Raw genomic sequence first — 22,846 nt, 5'->3', positions numbered from 1 at the left:
CCGATATGCTAAGTATACATGTGAAAGCCGGAGGCTTTACGGAAAATAAAGGGGTTTTATGCATGAGCATTAAGGGATTTTCAGAGTAGGCTGTGCAATCTGCACAGACAAATTGAGGACAACACTTTCTGCTTTTATTGAACTTCACAGATTTGTTTTATGCATTATCTCTAAATGGGCAGATTGTGACACAAGTCGGCACTATTTTTAAAATTTATTCAAAATTAAAAGACATTTTTTTGGGAGGAAAGGTCACTATTTGCGAAGTCATAGATGTCAACAATTTTTATGCCCTCCGGATCAAATAATCGGGGGTATATTGATTTTGGTCTGTCTGTCTGTCTGTCTGTCTGTCTGTCTGTCTGTCTGTCTGTCTGTCTGTCTGTCTGTCTGTCTGTCTGTCTGTCTGTCTGTCTGTCTGTCATTGTATGTGTCACAAAACTTTAACCTTGATCATAACTTTTGCAATATTGAAGATAGCAATTTGATATTTGGCATGCATGTGAATCACATGGAGCTGCACATTTTGAGTGGTGAAAGGTCAAGGTCATGCTTCAAGGTCAAAGGTCAAATATATGGCTGCAAAGAGGCGCATTAGGGGGCATTGTGTTTTTAAAAACACATCTCTTGTTTTAATTAGTAAATAGCACAACAAACATTTTTCTCTATCCATTAGAAACCATGCGTAGATGTTGTGCAACTTTATTCCTAAACAAGGGCTGTTTGTAAAACATGCATGCCCCCCATATGGGCTGTCAGTTGTAGTGGCAGCCATTGTGTGAATACGTTTTTTGTCACTGTGACCTTGACCTTTGACCTAGTGACCTGAAAATCTATAGGGGTCATTTGCCAGTCATGATCAATGTACCTATGAGGTTTCAAGATCCTAGGCCTAATAATTCTTGAGTTATCATCAGGAAACCATTTTACGGTTTTGAGTCACTGTGACATTGACCTTTGACCTATTGACCTGAAAATTAATAGGGGTCATCTGCCAGTCATGATCAATGTACCTATGAAGTTTCATGATCCTAGGCGTAAGCATTCTTGAGTTATCATCCGGAAACCATTTTACTATTTTGAGTCACTGTGACCTTGACCTTTGACCTAGTGACCTGAAAATCAATAGGGGTAATCTGCCAGCCATGATCAATGTTTCTATGAAGTTTTATGATCCTAGGCGTAAGCATTCTTAAGTTATCATCCGGAAACCATTTTGCTGTTTCAAGTTACTGTGACCTTGACCTTTGACCTAGTGACCTGAAAATCAATAGGGGTCATCTGCCAGTCATGATCAATGTACTTATGAAGTTTCATAATCCTAGGTGTAAGCATTCTCGAGTTATCATCCGAAAACCATTTAACTGTTTCGAGCCACTTTGACCTTGACCTTTGACCTTTTGACCTGAAAATCAATAGGGTTCATCTGCCAGTCATGATCAATGTTCATATGAAGTTTCATGATCCTAGGCATAAGCATTCTTGAGTTATCATCCGGAAACCATTTTACTGTTTCAAGTCACTGTGACCTTGACCTTTGACCTAGTGACCTGAAAATCAATAGGGGTCATCTTCCAGTCATGATCCATGTACCTATGAATTTTCATGGTCTAAGGCCTAAGCATTCTTGAGTTATCATCCGGAAATCATTTTACTATTTTGAGTCACTGTGACCTTGACCTTTGACCTAATGACCTGAAAATCAATAGGGGTCATCTGCCAATCATGATCAATGTACCTATGAAGTTTCATGATCCTAGGCCTAAGAGTTCTTGAGTTATCATCCGGAAACCATCTGGTGGACAGACCAATCAACCAACTGTCCGACATGTGCAAAACAACATACCCCCTCTTCTTCGAAGGGGGGCATAATAAAGGTGAACAAACTAATAGATTAGGAATGCATACATTGACGTAACGGAATCTGCATTAATTACATGTTGCAGCTATATCCATGGTTGTTGGCAGGACCTGTTATTGCTGTATCCAATGCAGACACAACCAGAAATGCAGTAATGTTTCATTTCACTGAAATATAAGCTTGATCTTGTTTAGACATCTGCTACCTTGGCAAAACATTTTTCTGTTGTCTGAATTTCTACTTATTTTTTGACAATCTTCAGAAATCATTTTGCACTTTTTCAATAGTCTAGTTCCTTTGACTCTCAGGTGAATTCCTTAAGGCCCATGACCCTCTTGGTTTCTTGCATGAATTGTATTGGGATTTCATTGGTTTTGTGGTATATAGAGTAAATAAGAACTACTACTACTACTACTACTACGACTACTACTACTACTACGACTACGACGACGACGACGACGACGACGACGACGACGACGACGACGACGACGACGACGACTACTACTACGACTACTACTACTACTACTACTACTTACTTCTACTACTACTAACTACGACTACTACTACTACTAACTATCTACTACTACTACTACTACTACGACTACTACTATTACTACTACTACTCTACTACTCGTCTACTACTACTACTTACTAACTACTACTACTTCTACGACTAGTCTACTACTACTACTACTACTACTACTTACTACTACTACTACTACTACTACTCACTACTACTACTACTTCTACTACTTCTACTACCTACTACTACTACTCGACAACTACTACGACTACTACTACTACTACTAAACTAACTAACTACTACTACTTCTACGACTACTACTACTACTACTACAGTACTACCTACTACTACTACTACCTGGCGACTACTACTACATACTAACCGTTCGACTATTACTAATACTACTATTACTCACGACTACTAATATACTTCTACTTACTACTACTACGACTACTACTACTACTACCTACTACTAACTACTACTACTACTACTAACCGACCACTACCACCACCAACTACTACTACTACTACTACTACTACTACGACTACTACTTACTACTATACTACTACTACTATACTTCTACTACTACTACTACTACAACTATACACTACTAACACTACGACTACTTCTAAGACTACTAATACTACTACTAAGACTTAACTAAACTACTACGACTACTACTACTACTACTCTACTACGACTAATACTACTACTACTACTACTACTACTTCTTCTACTATTACTACTAGTACTACTACTTACTACTCTACTACTACTAAGACTTCGACTACACTACTACTACTACTACTACTACTACTACTACTTACTACACTACCCGACTACTACTCTACTACTTCGACTACTAATCACTACTACGACCACCACTACTACTACTACGACTACTAACTACGACTATTGGAACTTCAATGGTTAATTGATATCAGTACATTATTTCTAAGGTAGTTTCTTTGCCCTTGTGATAACCTGTATAAATTGTACACCCAATAAACAGTTACTTGATATACATGTATAAATTGTACACCCATGGAACTGTAACTTGATATACCTGTATATATTGTAAACCCAAGGACCCTTTACTTGATATCCTAATTTGGCAGTTTCCTGGCAGATGAAGGCTGCAAATAGCACAAATTACAAATCCAGTGTTTGTTTAGGGATTTTTTTTAATAATCTGTAAAGCAGCTTGTTATGCATATTCCTATATGCTGGTATGCTTTCTCTTGTTGATCTGGTCTTTGAATCAGTAGAGCTATTTAAATTCATATTGTTGTGGATCATCTATGAAGTTTATGTTTCAATTATGATATATATAACACAATTTTCTTCTCTGATTTAAAGCCTAGTCTAAATGCGTTGTTACTGAATCAATAAACCCTTTTGAAATCTTGTTGTTGATAGACTGGAACTAATAAGTTATGATAATGTTTCAATTGATTTTAAGGTAAGAACATATTTTCTCACCATGGCAACCCGGTTTGATCTTTTGCTTCAGATGCATGTGAGCTTTGTTTTAGGTGATCATACCTGACAGATTTTTTTCGTTCGGGCTCTCTGTAGTTGTCCTAAAACCCACTCAACAAGCCACTGCAATCAGCACAATACCATGACAAAATTTATGACATTCTCTCTTTACAAAATAAATAGCTGGATATTTCAGCGACAATTCAAAATTTGCTCTAAAGTTTGTGGGTCTAGTAAGTTAATCAGGTAGGACACCATTTTGGGAATGGGGCTGGGTCCCTTTGGACTGGGAAAATTTGCGGGGTTTTTACTAAAATTAGGAAATTAGTGTTGTTGTTGTTTTGCTAAAAAATGTGTCACAATTAAGGATACTAGTGTTTTAAGTATTATATTTACTAAGGTTTAACTTATAAATGTGAATGGAAGTTGAAGAAAATATTGAGATCTAATAAAAAATATAACAAATATTTTTTTTATCAGCTCCCATTTGGGAAAAATATATACTTGTTTCCATTGGGAATGGGGCAGATTACCAGACCTGATTTAACCTCAGTTTTTCTCTTGAAGCTGCTCTCATGATGATAATAACTGAGCTGCACTCTGTGAAAATGGGGATCAATGCATATGTGTAAAGTGTTGCCCAAGATTAGCCTGTGCAGTGTGCTCAAGCGAATCAGTAACGACACTTTCCGCCTAAAATGGATCTTTGATCAGAAGATTTTTGCTTAAAACGAAAAATTCTCTTTAATCAGAAAGTTTTGCCCCTGATAATGATTATGTGCGAACTACACAGGCTTATCAGGGACAGCACTTTTAGCCAAGTATAGATTTGTTTATTTCTCCTTTAAATGAAAAATTCCTATAAAGTAGAGCTTGTCATCCTTAGTTAGCATTTTTGAACTGCAAAGGCTAATCGTTAAAAACAATTAACTTACATGCATTAAGCCCCATTTTCCAGAGATCTGCTCAAATGAACTATATTGTTCTTCCATACAGGTATGTTATATCAGGGTGGTGAGAGTCAGTTTGCCTCAGCTATGAACAATAGCTGTTCTGGTGATAAAAAGATTCGTGGTAAATAAGTCTTGTAAGTAGCAGTAATAGCTACAGACATATATCTCTGTTTCTCTCTTGTGTCTCATTTGCTTAGTTTCTTGAGGTGTGGTTTGCAAGACACAGGGGTGTGAGCTTTTGTGATCGCCCTTTGTCCGTCGTCTGTTGTTCATCGTGCATTGTCCGTTGTACGATGTCAACATTTGCCTTGTTCACTCTCTAGAGGCCACATTTATTGTCCAATCTTCATGCAATTTGGTTAGAAGATTGCATGGTTTCAATGATATCTTGGATGAGTTCGAAAATGGTTACGTTTGCTTGAAAATCATGGCCGCCAAGGGGCCGGGCATTTTTCCTCATATGGCTATATAAGGCTATAGTAAAATCTTGTTAACACTCTATAGGCCACATTTATAGTCTGATCTTCATGAAACGCGGTCAGAAGATTCATCCCAATAATATCTTGGATGAGTTCGAAAATGATGTTGGTTGGTTGAAAAACATGGCCACCAGGGGGCGGGGCATTTTTCCTTATATGGCTATAGTAAAATCTTGTTAACACTCTAGAGGCCACATTTATTGTCCAATCTTAATGAAACTTGGTCAGAAGATTCATCCCAATAATATCTTGGACGAGTTCGAAAATGATGCCGGTTGGTTGAAAAACATGGCCGCCAGGAGGAGGGTCATTTTTCCTGATATGGCTATAGTAAAACCTTGTTAACACTCTAGAGGCCACATTTATTGTCCAATCTTGATGAAATTTGGTCAGAAGATTTGTCTTGATATCTTGGATGAGTTTGAAAATGTTTACATTTGCTTGAATAACATGGCCGACAAGGGGCGGGGCATTTTTCCTTATATGGCTATATAAGGCTATAGTAAAATCTTGTTAACACTCTAGAGGCCACATTTATTGTCCGATCTTCATGAAACTGGGTCAGAAGATTCATCCCAATAATATCTTGGACGAATTCAAAAATGATGCCGGTTGGTTGAAAAACATGGCAACCAGGGGCAGGGCATTTTTCCTTAAATGGCTGTAGTAAAACCTTGTTAACACTCTAGAGGTCACATTTATTTTCTGATCATCATGAAACTTGGTCAGAAGATTTGTCCCAATAATATCTTGTTATCTCAGGTGAGCGACATTGGGCCTTTTAGGCCCTCTTGTTTATTGTTTGATGATTTTGTACAATATGGCATTCTTTTGTCTTTTTTCCTTATAGTATATTAAAGTACTATATAGCTATAGTAAAATTAACACTCTAGAGGCCACATTTAATTTCCATTCTTCATGAAACTTGGTCAGAAGATTCATCCCGATAATATCTTGGAAGAGTTCAAAAATGATGACGGTTGGTTGAAAAACATGGCTGCCAGGGGCGGGGCATTTTTCCTTATATGGCTATAGTAAAACCTTGTTAACACTCTAGAGGCCACATATATTTTCCGATCTTTGTGAAACTTGGTCAGAAGATTTGTCCCAATAATATCTTGTTATCTCAGGTGAGGGACTTAAGCCCTCTTGTTTCCTTGTTCATCCGTCTGCACCCATCAATAAACAAAATTGTTTCAGCAAGGAATATCAATTCAACAACTGTGCCTGTTTCACCCTAGCTTCCTATATAAAGGCATCAATGTTTGGTATACCAGCTTTGTTCACAAAGATACTGTAATGCGTCATCATTTAAAAACATTGTTTGTTAGACATTTTATGTTCTCATTCAATACCATGATGGGCACTTCTGACTTTATTACCTTTGTCTCTTCATGTGGCTGTGTTATTTAAATGGTAGGCAGGAATGTGTCATAATCAGGTACAAGGCGCTGAAGAAGTGATACAGATGTTACTAGGGATGTATTTAAGACTTGTTCTGGGAGTACTGAGCTTTACCCTTTACCACTGTCTTAAGATACGTATTTTGACGTTTTTTGACGCATTTGTAGTCCCTTAAAAAGTTCAATTTAATTAAAGACCTTTCTTACTAGATTCAAGTTTTAAAAGCTTCATTTCCAACCCTTAGATACTGATGAGCAGCAAACAGCATAAATCCTGAACAGACTGGGAGTAAATCGCAGGCTGTACTGGTTTTATGCTGTTTGCATATAGCCATTTATTTTGCTTCTGAGTGGGAAAGGGTTAAAGTGTTGTCCAATATTGGCCTGTGCAGTCTTCACAGGCTTATCAAAGTAATCATGGACGACATTGTCCGTTTAAATTATAGTTTGGCTACGAAAAGACATTCTTCAAATAAAAAATACAATTAAAGCGCAAAGTGTAGTCCCTGATAAGCCTGTGGGAAATGCACAGGCTAATCTGGGACCACACTTGACACACATGCATTTAGACCAGTTTTCCAAGGAAATGGTTTGAAGAAATGTGTCATGAGCAGATACAGGTACTCAAGAAGTGTTCCAGGCGTGGTTAGGAATGCTTGGAAAATCTGCTCTGAGGCAAAAAATAAAGACTGAATGTTTGTACTTAATACCCATGTCCTAAAATTGGTTCAAATATCTTTGGGAATTGAGACATTCTTGTTTTAGTCCTTATCAATAACAATTACTGGTAAGATTGTTTGAGATTGTTAGTGTAACAGAATGAAATGTTTCCAGCACTGGCATTTATCAGCCAAGGGCTTTGTGTATTGTGGTGAAAAGGAAAAAACATTTGAATTAAAACAATAAAAAAATCAGTGTTATTATTAAGAATAAAATGCAGTTGTAAACATTTTTAGCTCGACTTTTATATATGAAATATATATAGTGGAGCTATCCTCCTCACCCCAGCGTCGGTGATTCCGTTTCCGTGCCGTTTCCGTTAGCGTGCAAATGTTAAATTTTTCCTACTACCCAATGATTTTCATTGTCCCTTGACATATTGCTTTCATATTTTGCATACTTGTTAACCAACATGACCCCAACCTATAAACAAGAGCAGACAACTCTATCAAGCATTTTGTAATAATTATGGCCCCTTTTCCACTTAGAATATGCAGCAAATGTTAAAGTTTGCATACTACCCCAAATATTTTCAATGTCCCTTGACATATTGCTTTCATATTTTACACTGTTAACCATCATGACCCCAACCTATAAACAAGAGCATACAACTGTATCAAGCATTTTGACAGAATTATTGCCCCTTTTATACTAAGAATATGCATATTATTGATAAATCTATGTTAAACTTTGCGTACTACCCCAAATATTTCCTATATCCTTTGACATATTGCTTTTATATTTTGCATACTTGTTTACCAACATGACCCCAACCTATTAACAAGAGCAGACAACTCTATCAAGCATTTTGTCATAATTATGACCCCTTTTCCACATAGAATATGCAGCAAATGTTAAAGTTTGCGTACTACCCCAAATATTTTCAATGTCCCTTGACATATTGCTTTCATAATTTGCATACTTGTTAACCATCATGACCCCAACCTATAAACAAGAGCATACAACTGTATCAAGCATTTTGACAGAATTATTGCCCCTTTTATACTTAGAATATGCATATTATTGATAAATCTATGTTAAACTTTGCATACTACCCCAAATATTTCCTATATCCTTTAACATATGGTTTTTTTATGATGCATACTTGTTAACCAACATGACCCCAACCTATAAACAAGAGCAGACCACTGTATCAAGCATTTTGACATAATTATGGCCCCTTTTACACTTAGATAATTGAACATTTTGCTTAAATTGCCATAACTTCTTTATTTATGATCACATTTTATTATTACTTTGACAAAACAACACTTACCTGAATACCACAATGGATTCCACCCAAACAATACCCCACGCCCTCACCCAGAATCCCTCCCCCCCCCCCAACCTCCCCCCCCCCCCAAAAAAAATATGTTTTTCTTTTTTAAACATCATCTTATAAATTACCACACCCCACATTATACCCCCCTCTCACCCCCCCCCCCAACCTCCCCCCCCCCCTATTTTTTTTTGAACATCTAATAAATTACCCCACCCCACATAATACCCCCCTCTCAACCCCCCCCCCCCTACTCCCCCCCCTACCCCCCCCCCCCCCCCCAAAAAAAATTTTTATTTTTATTTTTTTCCTTTTTTTATTTCTGAAAGATCGTCTAATAAATGACCACATCCCACATTATACCCCCTCTCAACCCCCCCCCCCCCCCCCCCAACAAAAAAAAATTATTTTTTTTTTCCTTTTTTTTTTTTTGAAAGATCGTCTAACCAATTCTTGAATATTAACAATTTCCCCATGATGGCTTACGTTATACTGTCAAGCACTTGAATAGTCGAGCGCGCTGTCCTCTGACAGCTCTTGTTAAATTAGCTTATTGCTTGATGTGAAAAGTTTTTATAGTTTCAAATGACAGCACCAAAATTGCCTTCAATTTAGTTCAAACTCTCATCTGAGCCATGTTGATAGTAATGGGCTTTAGAAAATATCCAACCAGTTAAGCTCCAGATATACCTCTGCATCAGTGTATTGAAATGAGAAGTCGCAATGTCCACTAATGATATTAAGAAATCTTGCCTGTCTTTATAGGGGACAGGGCAGCTCCTGATAAGACCGCACAAATGGGCAGGCTGGTCTGGAGCTACAATCGCTGCCACGCTACCAATGGCATAAGACCCATTCTCACGGTGTAGATGCATATTGGTGGCCTTTCTGTCAAAATGCTGCCTCTCTGTTCATTCTTGGCTGCCTCTCTGTCATAAACAAGAAAATGGATGATCGACATTCACAGAACATATAAGAAAATATAAAATTAAAACCCTTAAACACATTTGTGCATAAAAAGAGCTGGTCCTTAAGTTGTAGCATATGTCCAGCTACAGGTTCACAGTATTCCGCAGGTCCAAACACTTATCACAAACCTTATCAAAGATGGAATGATGACGAGGGTAGTGGAACAATTGTGCATACATGCCACTTTGACGACTTTTAAACATAGATTTTCCGTAATATGTCAAATATCTAGTGTCATTGATATCATATTTATGATCAAATCTTTACCTTTAATGTACACTGTATAGTAATTATCCCCCGCCATAGGCCGAGGGATATTGTTTTGGCGTTGTGCGTCTTTCCGTCCGCCCAGAGCCATATCTTGGAAGTGCTTTGGCAGATTTCATTGAAACTTGGTATGAGTATATATATGAATAAGAGGATGATGCACGCCAAATGGCATTGTACACCATCTGTTAATAACGGAGTTATGGCCCTTTGTATCTTGAAAAAATGCTTTTTTGAGTGTCAAATATAACACTTTTGTGTCCAGAAGCATATTGGTGGGTGATATTAATTCAAGGAATTTGCTTGTTTTCATCAATTTTACTTAAAAAATGCCTACTTTCGCTTTCGTTGTGGCATGGAAAGCCTCTCGATTGGCTAACTTTTCTGGCATCTACACCGTGATTTTGCACAACGTATCTCATCTCTTTTTGTTTGATATACAAAGGAAATGCTTAAATAAATACTATTGCTGTTTTGTCTGTTTGAACTTGAAAAGAAAGGTGCATGTGTAAGAAAGTTAAAGGCTGAACGTTGGTTAATGAAGCTTGGCTGTTTATTGATCCTTAGATTCTGGATATTTTTGTGTAATTCATTACTAATTAGCAAGAATTATGACATGTTTCAATCTACTGGTGTAGGAAGTTGTAAGTTTTATAACAGTTTTGTGGGACGGTGGGGGAGTTGGTACATCTATTATTGCTGTACGAGTCATTATTAATGAACGAAAACATGTTTTTCTGTGGATTATGGAATAGAATGTGAATTTTATGTATCATTCATCATTCTTGCCTACCTGATATTGTCTACATTTTTCTGCACAATTTGTGAAAAAATAGGTTCTCAAAGAAGTAAAATTCATATATATGTATTTACTTTCGAATTAGTTCAATAAGTTTAGCAAATGTTTTCCTTTTTTTTTGCTCCCCCAAAATTTATTTTGGGGGGAGCATATAGTTGCCGCTTCGTCTGTCCGTCCGTGCACAATTTTTGTCCGGGCTATTTCTCAGCAACTTATGACCAGAATTCAATGAAACTTTATGGGAAGCTTCACTACCAAGAGGATATGTGCATATTATCAGCGGGTTCTGGTCGAATGATTTTTATACGCCCGTTTTTAAAAACGTGACGTATTATAGTTTCACCCTTGGCAGACTGCGGGTGGGCGGCGTCCACAGCAGTGTCCGCTCTCTAATTCAAATAGTTTTCATCCGATCTTCACCTAACTTGCTCAGAAGTTGTGTCTAGACAATATCTAGGTCAAGGTCGAATACGGGTCATGCTGTGTCAAAAACTAGGTCACGGGGTCTCTTAGTGCATTTCAAGGATTAAGCATGGTGTCCGCTCTCTACTTAAAGTAATTTTCACCCGATCTTCACCAGATTTGGTCAGAAGTTGTGTCTAGATGATATGTAGGTCAAGTAAAAATATGGGTCATGCCGGGTCAAAAACTAGGGCACGAGGTCACTTAGTGCATTTCAAGCATTTGGCATGGTGTCCACTCTCTAATTGAAGTAGTTTTCATCCGATCTTCACCAAATTTGGTCAGAAGTTGTGTCTAGATGATATGTAGGTCGAGTTGGAATATGGGTCATGCTGGGTCAAAAACGAGGTCATGAGATTACTTAGTGCATTTCGTGCATTTAGCATGGTGTCCGCTCTCTAATTGAAGTAGTTTTCATCCGATTTTCACCTTATTTGGTCAGATGTTGTGTCTAGATGATATGTAGGTCAAGTTCAAATATGGGTTATGCAGGGTCAAAAACAAGGTCACGAGGTCACTTAGTGCATTTCAAGCATTTAGCATGGTGTCCGCTCTCTCATTGAAGTAGTTTTTATCCGATCTTCACCTAATTTGGTCAGAAGTTGTGTCTAGATGATATGTGATTAAGTTCGAATATGGGTCATGCCGGGTCAAAAATGAGGTCATGAGGTTACTTAGTGCATTTCAAGCATTTAGCATGGTGTCCGCTCTCTAATTGAAGTAGTTTTCATCCGATCTTCACCTAATTACGAAGTTTAGGGGGGTATAATTAGGAGTCAACTTGTCTGTCGGTCGGTCCGTATTAAGTGTCCGCTCTTTAATTCAAGTAGTTTTCATCCGATCTTCACCAAACTTGGTCAGAAGTTGTATCTACATGATGTCTAGGCCAAGTTCGAACATGGGCCTTGCCGGGTCAAAAACTAGGCCACGGGGTCACTTAGTGCGTTTAAAACATTCAGTATGTTGTCTGCTCTCTAATTCAAGTAGTTTTCATCCAATCTTCACCAAACTTGGTCAGAAGTTGTATCTAGATGATCTTAAGGCCAAGTTCGAACATGGGCCTTGCCGGGTCAAAAACTAGGTCACGGGGTCACTTAGTGCGTTTTAAACATTCAGCATGTTGTCCGCTCTCTAATTCAACTAGTTTTCATCCGATCTTCACCAAACTTGATCAGAAGTTGTATCTAGATGATCTAAAGGCCAAGTTCGAACATGGGCCTTGCCGGGTCAAAAACTAGGTTAAGGGGTCACTTAGTGCGTTTTTTAACATTCAGCATGGTGTCATCTCTCTTATTCAAGTAGTTTTCATCCGATCTTCACCAAACTTGGTCAGAAGTTTTATCTAGATGATCTGAAGGCCAAGTTTGAACATGGGCCATGCCAGATCAAAAACTAGATCACAGGGTCACTCAGTACTTTTACACATTGAGCATGGTGTCCTGCTCTCTATTTCAAGTAAATTAAATTCGATCTTCACCACACTTGGTCAGAAGTTGTAACTAGATGATGTGTAGGTCAAGTTTGAACATGGGCATGGCCGGGTCAAAAACTAGGTCACGGGGTCACTTAGTGTGTTTTAAACCTCACCATGTTGTCCGCTCTCTAATTAAGTAGTTTTTATCCAACCAAAATTGGTCAGAAGTTGTATCTTGATAATGTCTAGGGCAAGTTTGAACATGGGTCATGCCGGGTCAAAACAAGGTCACGGGGTCACTTAGTGCGTTTTAAACATCACAATGTTGTCCGCTCTCTAATTCAAGTAGTTTTCATCTAATCTTCACCAAACTTGGTCAGAAGTTGTATCTAGATGATGTATAGGTCAAGTTTGAATATGGGTCATGCCGGGTCAAAAACTAGGTCACGGGGTATCTTAGTGCGTTTTAAATCTCACCATGTTGTCTGCTTTCTAATTCAAGTAGTTTTCATCTAATCCTCACCAAACTTGGTCACAAGTTTTATCTAAATGATCTCTAGGACAAGTTTGAACATGGGCCATTCCGGGCCTAAAACTAGGTCACGGGGTCACTTAGTGCGTTTTTTAACATTCAGCATGGTGTCCGCTCTCTAATTCAAGTACATATGATCTTCACCAATCTTGGTCAGAAGTTTTATGGAGATGATGTTACAGCCAAGTTAGAACATGGGCCTTTCTGGGTCAAAAACTAGGTCAAGGGGTCACTTAGTGCGTTTTAAAAATTGAGCATGGTGTCCGCTATTTTTTGTGAAGACGACATGCAAAGTATTATGTGCCAATGCGGCATGTGGGGGTATTCGTCACGTCTGTGACAAAGCTCTAGTTTCCCTTGTAGTTTCAATGATATACCAGTACTACCACTTAAATTCTAATGACCAACTTTGTATTGAATTTATACTTAATGGTGAAGTTACTCACAAGGGAATTGTGCAAATGAAATTGTTGCTTCAAGCTCTGACTGTATTTATGTATGATTCACTTCTCACATAATGATTGCATTCAGAGCAATAGTGTTGATGTAGCACAATCATGTCATTTCAAACAATAAATAAATAATGAATGTTAGATTGTGTAAACCTGAGAATGGTATAATATGAAGTGGAACGTTTTTCTTGTTTGAACCTAGAAATGGATACTGCACTTATCATATGTGATCAGAGGGGGTAATCACACGACAAGATAGGGACGTCCATGCCGAGGCAGGTATTTTTCTTCGCTTTATAGCCTGTATTACTTGTATTGTTTTTCTTTATTCCGCTCACTTTCCAGCCATATTAGGAAGAAAGTTACTGGCTTTTATTTCAGACTAATATTCTCTCTATATCACGACTTTACTCGGTGCAAAATTTCTTAGCTGGATGACCTAATTAGGGCTCCACTAAGAAAATTTGCGGGGAGTAAAGTCGAGATATAAAGCAAATTTAAATACGAAATAAAAGCTAATCACCTTTTTACTGATATGGCTGGAAAGTGAGCGTCATTTAAAAAATAATAAGAAGTAAAATAGGGTATAAAACGGCGAAAAATAACTGTCTCGGTATGGACATCGCCATCTTGTCTATCACGTGATTACCCCCTCGGTATGGACATCGCCATCTTGACTATCACGTGATGACCCCCTCGGTATGGACATCGCCATCTTGTCTATCACGTGATTACCCCCTGTGTAATGTGACCTCAAATTATTTTACTGCAAAACTTCAATCAATGCATGTAATACATCTCTTAATGTCTCTCTGATAAGCTTTAAACAAATGTATCAAATACATTTACTATTATACTGATGGCATTGATGGCTTCTATTTTTGTGGAACTTTTCTCTCGGAATGCTGCGGATTTCATAAGCTATCTTCATGTTCACCTTGTTATATAATATGACACTATGCAATTCTTATCCATTTAGAACTTTTTCCATTGTGTGGACTTTATTTATTAGGCCCCATGGGAAATTACAACAGTATCTTCCTTGATGTTCTTCTTATTTTTCATGCAGCAGTAGGATAGATTATATGATCTTTGCTTCTTATTGTAATTGATAGATTCACACAATATTCTGATTATCCCGATGCATGTTGATTGGTTTTTGTTTGATAGTATCACACAATACTCTGGATGATCGATGTGAATTTGTTGTTGATATTTTGTTCTGCAGTTAAGCATGCTTTCAATTGAAGGCTGATAAATGTTAAAAGTTGGCACCTTATTGAAACACTTTAAAGTCTTTGTCTGAGATGTTATGAGTCCGTCATGTATTTAAAGGAACCTGCATATTGCACTATGAAACTCCTCTGTCATTCCATCTCTGCAACTTACCTTGTGTTGCTTGTTAATAACAAAATACCACGTTTTAATAATCAATTCTCAATTGAATGAGCTCTGTTGATGGTAAATATTGTGCATAACTAGGTATGTGTATGCTTAACAATATGTTTTCACATGAATTATAGAACATTGTACTCTTTAGAAATATATTTTACATTGCTGATATTGAAGTGGCATAGTGGATATGGTGCCCATCTAGCGAATGGGAGGTCATGGCTTAGATCCCTTCTGGGTGCATTCTTTAGATTTCCCCTAAAGGCATTAAGTTCTTGTTCTTCCCATTAAATGGACTTAAGGGTTTGAATAAGCCTTAAGCTTTCCATACAATCAAACTTTACAATTAAAAGTGTTTTTTTTTAAGCTGAGCCTGGAAAAACGTAGACTACTGCATTTTGCCTGAAGTGTTTTCCCCAGATTAGCGTGAAAGTGGCATATGCTAATCAGAGACAACTCTTTCCACTTGTATGGTATTTTTCATTTAGAACAAGTCTTTTTGTGTTGAAACCCAGTTAAGGGTGGAAAGTTTCATCCCTTGCTAGCTTGTGATGACTGCACATTAGACCCTGGGACAACACTTTACTCACTGCATTAGACCCTGTTTTAACAGAGTGAGACTCAATTATAGAACATGTTGAAACGTGTATTTCAGAGGGCTCCCCATTCCTGCTCTCCATTCAGCGGTCTCTGGTCAGCCATCTTGTGGACCTTCCTAGCATTTTCAACTTCACCTCCCTACTCAACATGTGGGCAAGTACCAAAGGATTTTCAAACATTTAATGACCCAATGTTATGCCCTCGGTAGGGTGGCATATAGCAGTTGAACTGTCCGTCAGTCTGTGTGCCTGTCAGTATGTGTGTCCGTCCAAAAACTTAAACATTGGCCATAAATTTTGCAATATTGAAGGTAGCAACTTGATAATTGGCATGCATGTGTATCTCATGAAGCTCCACATTTTGAGTGATGAAAGGTCAAGGTCATCCTTCAAGGTCAAAAGTTAAAAAAATACAATCCAAGGGAAGTAATAAGCTTTAAAAGGGAAATAATTTCTTAACCTACCAAATGATATATTGAAATTTTATTTCAAAGCGGCGAAATAGCGGGCATTGTGTTTCTGACAAACACATCTCTTGTTTGTTCAACTTTTATTTTATTTATATCTTACTTTACTTTATTTGTTCTTAAATACGTATCTTGACACATTTTTGTCCCTTAGAAAGTTACATTTAATTAAACACCCTTTTACTGGATTCAAGTTTTAAAGGCTTCATATCCAACCCTTAGATAATGGTGAGCAGCAAACAGCATTAAATCTAAACAGACTGTGAGTTACTGGCAGGCTGTTCTGGTTTTGTGCTGTTTGCACATAGCACTTTTTCTATTTGCATCTGAGTGGGAAAGGGTTATGCTAAACTGGTTATTTGAAGTTTTGTGCAATTCAGCTGCCTATAATGTATATATGTCGTAAATTATGTATAGAAGTTGTCAAACATGTAAAAAAATAAGTAAAAAATTGGTATGAGGGAACACAAAATGGTATCCTTATTCAGCAAAAAACTGTAATGTTATAACAAAATATAATTGATGCTTGTTCAATCAAAAGAGAGCATTGTTGAGCAATGAAGTCCTAACATGAGCCCTGGTCATAATTGCATGCAAGTAAAGGTTTCCAATAAAGTCCTAACATGAGCCCTGGTCATAATTGCATGCAAGTAAAGGTTTCCAATGAAGTCCTAACATGAGCCCTGGTCATAATTGCATGCACGTAAAGGTTTCCAATGAAGTCCTAACATGAGCCCTGGTCATAATTGCATGCACGTAAAGGTTTCCAATGAAGTCCTAACATGAGCCCTGGTCATAATTGCATGCACGTAAAGGTTTCCAATGAAGTCCTAACATGAGCCCTGGTCATAATTGCATGCACGTAAAGGTTTCCAATGAAGTCCTAACATGAGCCCTGGTCATAATTGCATGCACGTAAAGGTTTCCAATGAAGTCCTAACATGAGCCCTGGTCATAATTGCATGCACGTAAAGGTTTCCAATGAAGTCCTAACATGAGCCCTGGTCATAATTGCATGCACGTAAAGGTTTCCAATGAAGTCCTAACATGAGCCCTGGTCATAATTGCATGCACGTAAAGGTTTCCAATGAAGTCCTAACATGAGCCCTGGTCATAATTGCATGCACGTAAAGGTTTCCAATGAAGTCCTAACATGAGCCCTGGTCATAATTGCATGCACGTAAAGGTTTCCAATGAAGTCCTAACATGAGCCCTGGTCATAATTGCATGCACGTAAAGGTTTCCAATGAAGTCCTAACATGAGCCCTGGTCATAATTGCATGCACGTAAAGGTTTCCAATGAAGTCCTAACATGAGCCCTGGTCATAATTGCATGCACGTAAAGGTTTCCAATGAAGTCCTTACATGAGCCCTGGTCATAATTGCATGCACGTAAAGGTTTCCAATGAAGTCCTAACATGAGCCCTGGTCATAATTGCATGCACGTAAAGGTTTCCAATGAAGTCCTAACATGAGCCCTGGTCATAATTGCATGCACGTTAAGGTTTCCAATGAAGTCCTAACATGAGCCCTGGTCATAATTGCATGCACGTAAAGGTTTCCAATGAAGTCCTAACATGAGCCCTGGTCATAATTGCATGCACGTAAAGGTTTCCAATGAAGTCCTAACATGAGCCCTGGTCATAATTGCATGCACGTAAAGGTTTCCAATGAAGTGCTAACATGAGCACGTAAAGGTTTCCCCCAGATTAGCCTTTCAAGTCTGCACAGGCTTATCAGAAACAACACTTCATGCCTAAACTGGTTTTTTGCTTAAATAACTTCTTTTAAACAACACAAGATGTGTTTGTGAAACACTATGCCTCCCCCCCCCCCCAATATATTTGACCTTGAAGGATGACCTTTACCTTTCACCACTCAAAATGGGACACTTTACGTACATGCATTAAGCCCTGTTTTACTAGAGAATGCTAATCTATGGCTTTCAAGAGTTCTACCATACATTTACCTTAAACCGTAAGATAAAGAATGCATCATATTTAATTTCCATTTAGTATTGTATTATTCATATTTCAGGAAATGAGCGTGAGAAAGGCATGTGCCCCCAACAGCTGAATGGATGACAGAGGGAACACACATGGTTCTTCTCTTCAGAATGGCAGAGATCTGTGCAGACTGCACAGGGTTATCTGGGACGACACTAAGCGAATGGATTAAGCCAAGTTTACCCAGAACGAGGCTCATTTATGTGTGCAAAGCCAGTGATGATCTACAGATTCGAACATTGATACAAAGTTCTGGCCTGCTTCTGATTGGACATCATATAATTTCAATATTTGTTGAACAAATTGTTCTTGAAGTGCACAGTCAGTGACTGGTTGTCAATTGGGAAATAAATGTATATAATTTTTAGTTTTTATTTATTTTAGCACACCTTACCAAATTCAGATAATAAGTGCCTTTTTAGCTCACATGTCACAAAGTTACATGGTGAGCTTATGTGACCGTGTGATGTCCGGGGTCTGTTGTGCGTCCGTGCATGCATGCCTCCGTCAAAAATTTGTTTGTGTAGACAGTAGAGGTCACAGTTTTCATCCAATCTTTATGAAATTTGGTCAGAATGTTTATCTTGATGAAATCTGGGTTGGGATTGTATTTGGGTCATCTGGGTTAAAAAACTAGGTCACAAGGTCAAATAATAGAAAAATCTTGTGTATACAATAGAGGTCACAGTTTTCATCCAATCTTTATGAAATTTGGTCAGAATGTTTATCTTGATGAAATCTGGGTTGGGATTGTATTTGGGTCATCTGCGTTAAAAAAACTAGGTCACTAGGTCAAATAATAGAAAAACCTTGTTTAGACAATAGAGGTCACAGTATTCATCCAATCATCATGAAATTTGGTCAGAATGTTTATCTTGATGAAATCTGGGTTGGGATTGTATTTGGGTCATCTAGGGTCAAAAACTAGGTCACTAGGTCAAATAATAGAAAAACCTTGTGTAAACAATAGAGGTCACAGTTTTCATCACGTATTTTGTCAAAATTGATGAAATCTGGATTGGGATTGTATATGGGTCTGATAAAATTTAAGTTGATGTAGCAAGGTTAGTCAGGTGAGCGATTCATGGTCATCATGGCCCTCTTTTTATGTCCCCCACCCACTATAGTGGGGGACATATTGTTTTTGCCCTGTCTGTTGGTCTGTTGGTCTGTTTGCCCCAACTTGAACATTGGCAATAACGTTTTCAATATTCAAGATAGCAACTTGATATTTGGCATGCATGTGTATCTCATGGAGCTGCACATTTTGAGTGGTGAAAGGTCAAGGTCATCCTTCAAGGTCAGAGGTCAAATATATGTGGCCAAAATCGCTCATTTTATGAATACTTTTGCAATATTGAAAATAGCAACTTTATATTTGGCATGCATGTGTATCTCATGGAGCTGCACATTTTGAGTGGTGAAAGGTCAAGGTCAGAGGTCAAATATATGTGGCCAAAATCGCTCATTTTATGAATACTTTGGCAATATTGAAAATACCAACTTGATATTTGGCATGCATGTGTATCTCATGGAGCCGCACATTTTGAGTGGTGACGGGTCAAGGTCATCCTTCAAGGTCAGAGGTCAAGTATATGTGGCCAAAATCGCTCATTTTATGAATACTTTGGCAATATTGAAAATACCAACTTGATATTTGGCATGCATGTGTATCTCATGGAGCCGCACATTTTGAGTGTTGATGGGTCAAGGTCATCCTTCAAGGTCAAAGGTCAAACAAAAAGATTCAAAGCGGCGCAGAAGGGGACAAAGTGTTTCTGACGAACTTACTTTTGTTCAATGAAATTCATATTCGCGAATAACTATTCGTATTCGCCAACCTGTATTCGTGATACGTATCGTATTTGTCACCTAGTGTATTCTTTACAGCCCTAGTCTGTTGGTTGGTTTGTGTGTTAGTTTGCTCCAACTTAAACATTTTGCCATTACTTTTGCAATATTGAAGATAGCCACTTCATATTTGGCATGCATGTGTATCTCATGGAGCTGCACATTTTGAGTTGTGAAAGGTCAAGGTCATCCTTCATGGTCAAAGGTCAAATATATAGCTTCAAAGCGGCGCAGAAGGGGACATAGTGTTTCTGACAAACACATATCTTGTTTAAATTTATCTTTGTGTGTGAATTGAACTTTTAATGCATTAGTAACTTAAAAATACAATATAACAGTGTGTGTTTCTTTCTTATTAAGCATGTTTGGAATTTCAAATAACTTTGGCAAAAATAATGGCAAACTGGCAAAAGTAATAATTATGATGGATCCTATGTAAAGGTCAATAGTTCAATAACAGAATTTCAAACTAAGAATTTGTTTGGAGCATAAATATGTTCAGCTTTGGTAGACTTGACCAACTAGGCAGGTGTGAAGATCATGATCTCACTAAGTGTCTGGCACAAAGTTCAAGGTCATATTTCAATGTCCAATGTAACAAATTCTTTGTCAACAACATAATTTTGTCCAGCATGGATATATGGAAATGATTGTGAAAATGTGCTGAGAAAAACAGAGTGTCAAGAACTAGGTAGCTTGGTTCTTGCCCATGGTCGCAATTCAAGGACCTAGGTCTAATCAAACATAAGAAATCAAGCCTTGACACTTAGTCCCGATAATAATGTATTCAATATGAATATATTCACGCTAACTAAGAGTTAAGTGTCAGATAAAAGAATATGTTCATAAATTAAGGTCAATGTTGCAGTTAAAGGTCATAGGCAAAAGTCACATTTCAATGCTAATCATCAAATAAAATAAATATCTACCTCTAACACTTTGTATTGCAAAGAGAGATTGTAACATACCTTGGGAGAAGTGAGAATCATTGTGAGATAGAGTGGAACTTGCAATAACCAGGGTCAAGGTTGCATAAATGAACCTTTAACATGTTGTCTTCATTAAAATTTGGTCAATAATGGTTGGATTTTCAAATTACACGGCAGAAGTAAAAGGCATTGTTCAACATAGTGTCTCATCTCAGGTCCCCAAGTTAAAGGTCACAATTCAAGGTCAAAGGCCAAAACATTTGTAAGTATTACTATAATTTCAAGCAAACTGAGATTAAGTGGCACAGGAGAGAATTAATTGAGAGTTATGTCACAATTTAACCCTTTTCCACTCTGAACAGAGAAGCAAAGTGAAAATGCTATGTGCAAACAGCAGAAGAACAGAGTAACTCGCAGAATGTTTATGCTGTTTGCTTCTCATCAGTATCTAAGGGTAGAAAATAGAGCCTTTAAAACTTGAATCTAGTAAGAAAGGTTTTTAATTAAATTTAACTTTCTAAGGGACAAAAATGCGTCAAATTGAGTATCTTAAAGGGTTAAAGTCAAGTATGATTAGCACTTTGACAAAACAAATTGTTATACAGTCAAACCTGAATTCAGCGGTCAGTCAAGGGAAATGACCAAAGTGACCGTTGTCCACAGATGAAGGTTGAATTCAGATCACAATTTTAAGATGGTTGGTCAGTTGGTAGTATTGCTACGTCGTTACACCACCGAGTCGTTTGCATACAGTGTAAAGCAAATGCCCATTGCCGTTAACTTAGCATAATAACAGAATTTACTTTCATTGAATAACACAGAATAATATCTTATAAATTGATTTAATTTCATATTGTTAAACTAGAGCAATGACTTTATCAACGCTAGTATAATTGTTTACTCATGCATCTCGTTCATTCAGTTAATAAAGATTGTCACGTGCCATTGACGTCACGTCCGTACATGTCTAAAAAGCGGATTCGCTGTCATAAACCGATAGTACGGTTTGACTGTACCGTTCTCATTAAAAGAAAAAGACGCAACAATTTTGTTAAATTTATTGGTTCGCAAACATCACACAAACAGCATTTTCATTCAACAACCTCATTCAAAATACAAACATTCATTCATTCTTTATAACAAAAAAACATAGCACACCATGCACAAAAAACAAGATAACTTATCACGCAAAAAACTTCAAAACACACACCACCATTATACCCTGCAACAATCAAAACAATTCACTCCACGCTAAAAAAACTCGATAATCTTTTTTTGAATACTAGAACACTTGACCCGGTGCGCAAAGAACTCGTCTTGAAATTTCATGATGGACTCGAGCATTACCTGGTAATTCTTAGACAAAGTATTGTTCTTTAAGTGATCGATTTACTGGCACGTTTCACTGACGGAGCAGACGGTGCTGGAAATTGGAAGTGCAGAGTACTAATTAGCGGTCATTTAATTAGCGATAATTACTTTAAACGTGTCACAAACGCTGACCTTTTTTCCTTTGAAGATACCCCCACAATTATCCCCGGAAAACAAACATTCTCAGCACCTTATTATTTGTTTACTCGCAGCGGGCTGCTTTTATTATATCAAAGGCAATTACCGCTATCAGACGCTTTAACCGCAAAATAGACAGACAAATGATTGCAGTTCAAACATGAATTTCGGAGTGGAATATAGTGGCCGTTGGCCGTTATGGACAGGTGGCCGTTATTTTCAAGTGTAATATAGAGTGTTTTTCGTCGGGGGATTCCAAACTGACCGTTGTGTGCAGGTGGCCGTTAATTTCAGGTGGCCGTTAGGTCAGTTTCGACTGTAGTATTGTTGCAATATTTTCAACATGTTCAGATTACTGTATTCTTGTTTGATTCAATATTCTAAAAGAATGTAGTTAAAAAAATGACAGCTCTTTTTATAATTTTCTGAAGAACAACATTTAATTAAGGACTACATGTGTTACTTTAAGGAGATGTAATTTCAATGAAGAATTTTAC

General features: G+C 37.7%; 1 protein-coding gene and 1 long non-coding RNA gene across 3 annotated transcripts in view; both read left to right on the top strand.

Moving 5' to 3' along the window:
* LOC127844487 (mediator of RNA polymerase II transcription subunit 15-like) overlaps positions 1 to 18,427 on the top strand; it is a 69,094-nt gene extending 50,667 nt beyond the window's left edge. The window contains exons 8-9 of the mRNA XM_052374758.1: positions 15,644 to 15,741; positions 18,092 to 18,427. Of these exons, the coding sequence (XP_052230718.1) occupies positions 15,644 to 15,741; positions 18,092 to 18,130 (137 nt within the window). The 3' untranslated portion in view covers positions 18,131 to 18,427. The remainder of the gene's footprint in view (positions 1 to 15,643; positions 15,742 to 18,091) is intronic.
* On the top strand, positions 16,296 to 17,718 carry LOC127844494 (uncharacterized). Of its 2 annotated transcripts, XR_008032769.1 has the most exons (3): positions 16,296 to 17,399; positions 17,453 to 17,505; positions 17,559 to 17,718. It is a non-coding gene; the product is annotated as an uncharacterized LOC127844494 (long non-coding RNA). The 2 variants fall into 2 exon arrangements; XR_008032766.1 differs by lacking the exon at positions 17,453 to 17,505.
* Positions 18,428 to 22,846: the final 4,419 nt, after the last annotated feature.

Source organism: Dreissena polymorpha, chromosome 1, assembly GCF_020536995.1.
Source record: "Dreissena polymorpha isolate Duluth1 chromosome 1, UMN_Dpol_1.0, whole genome shotgun sequence".
NCBI lineage: Eukaryota > Metazoa > Mollusca > Bivalvia > Myida > Dreissenidae > Dreissena > Dreissena polymorpha.
Note: the sequence above shows the minus strand (reverse complement) of the source record. Positions and strands in the feature narration are given on the sequence as shown.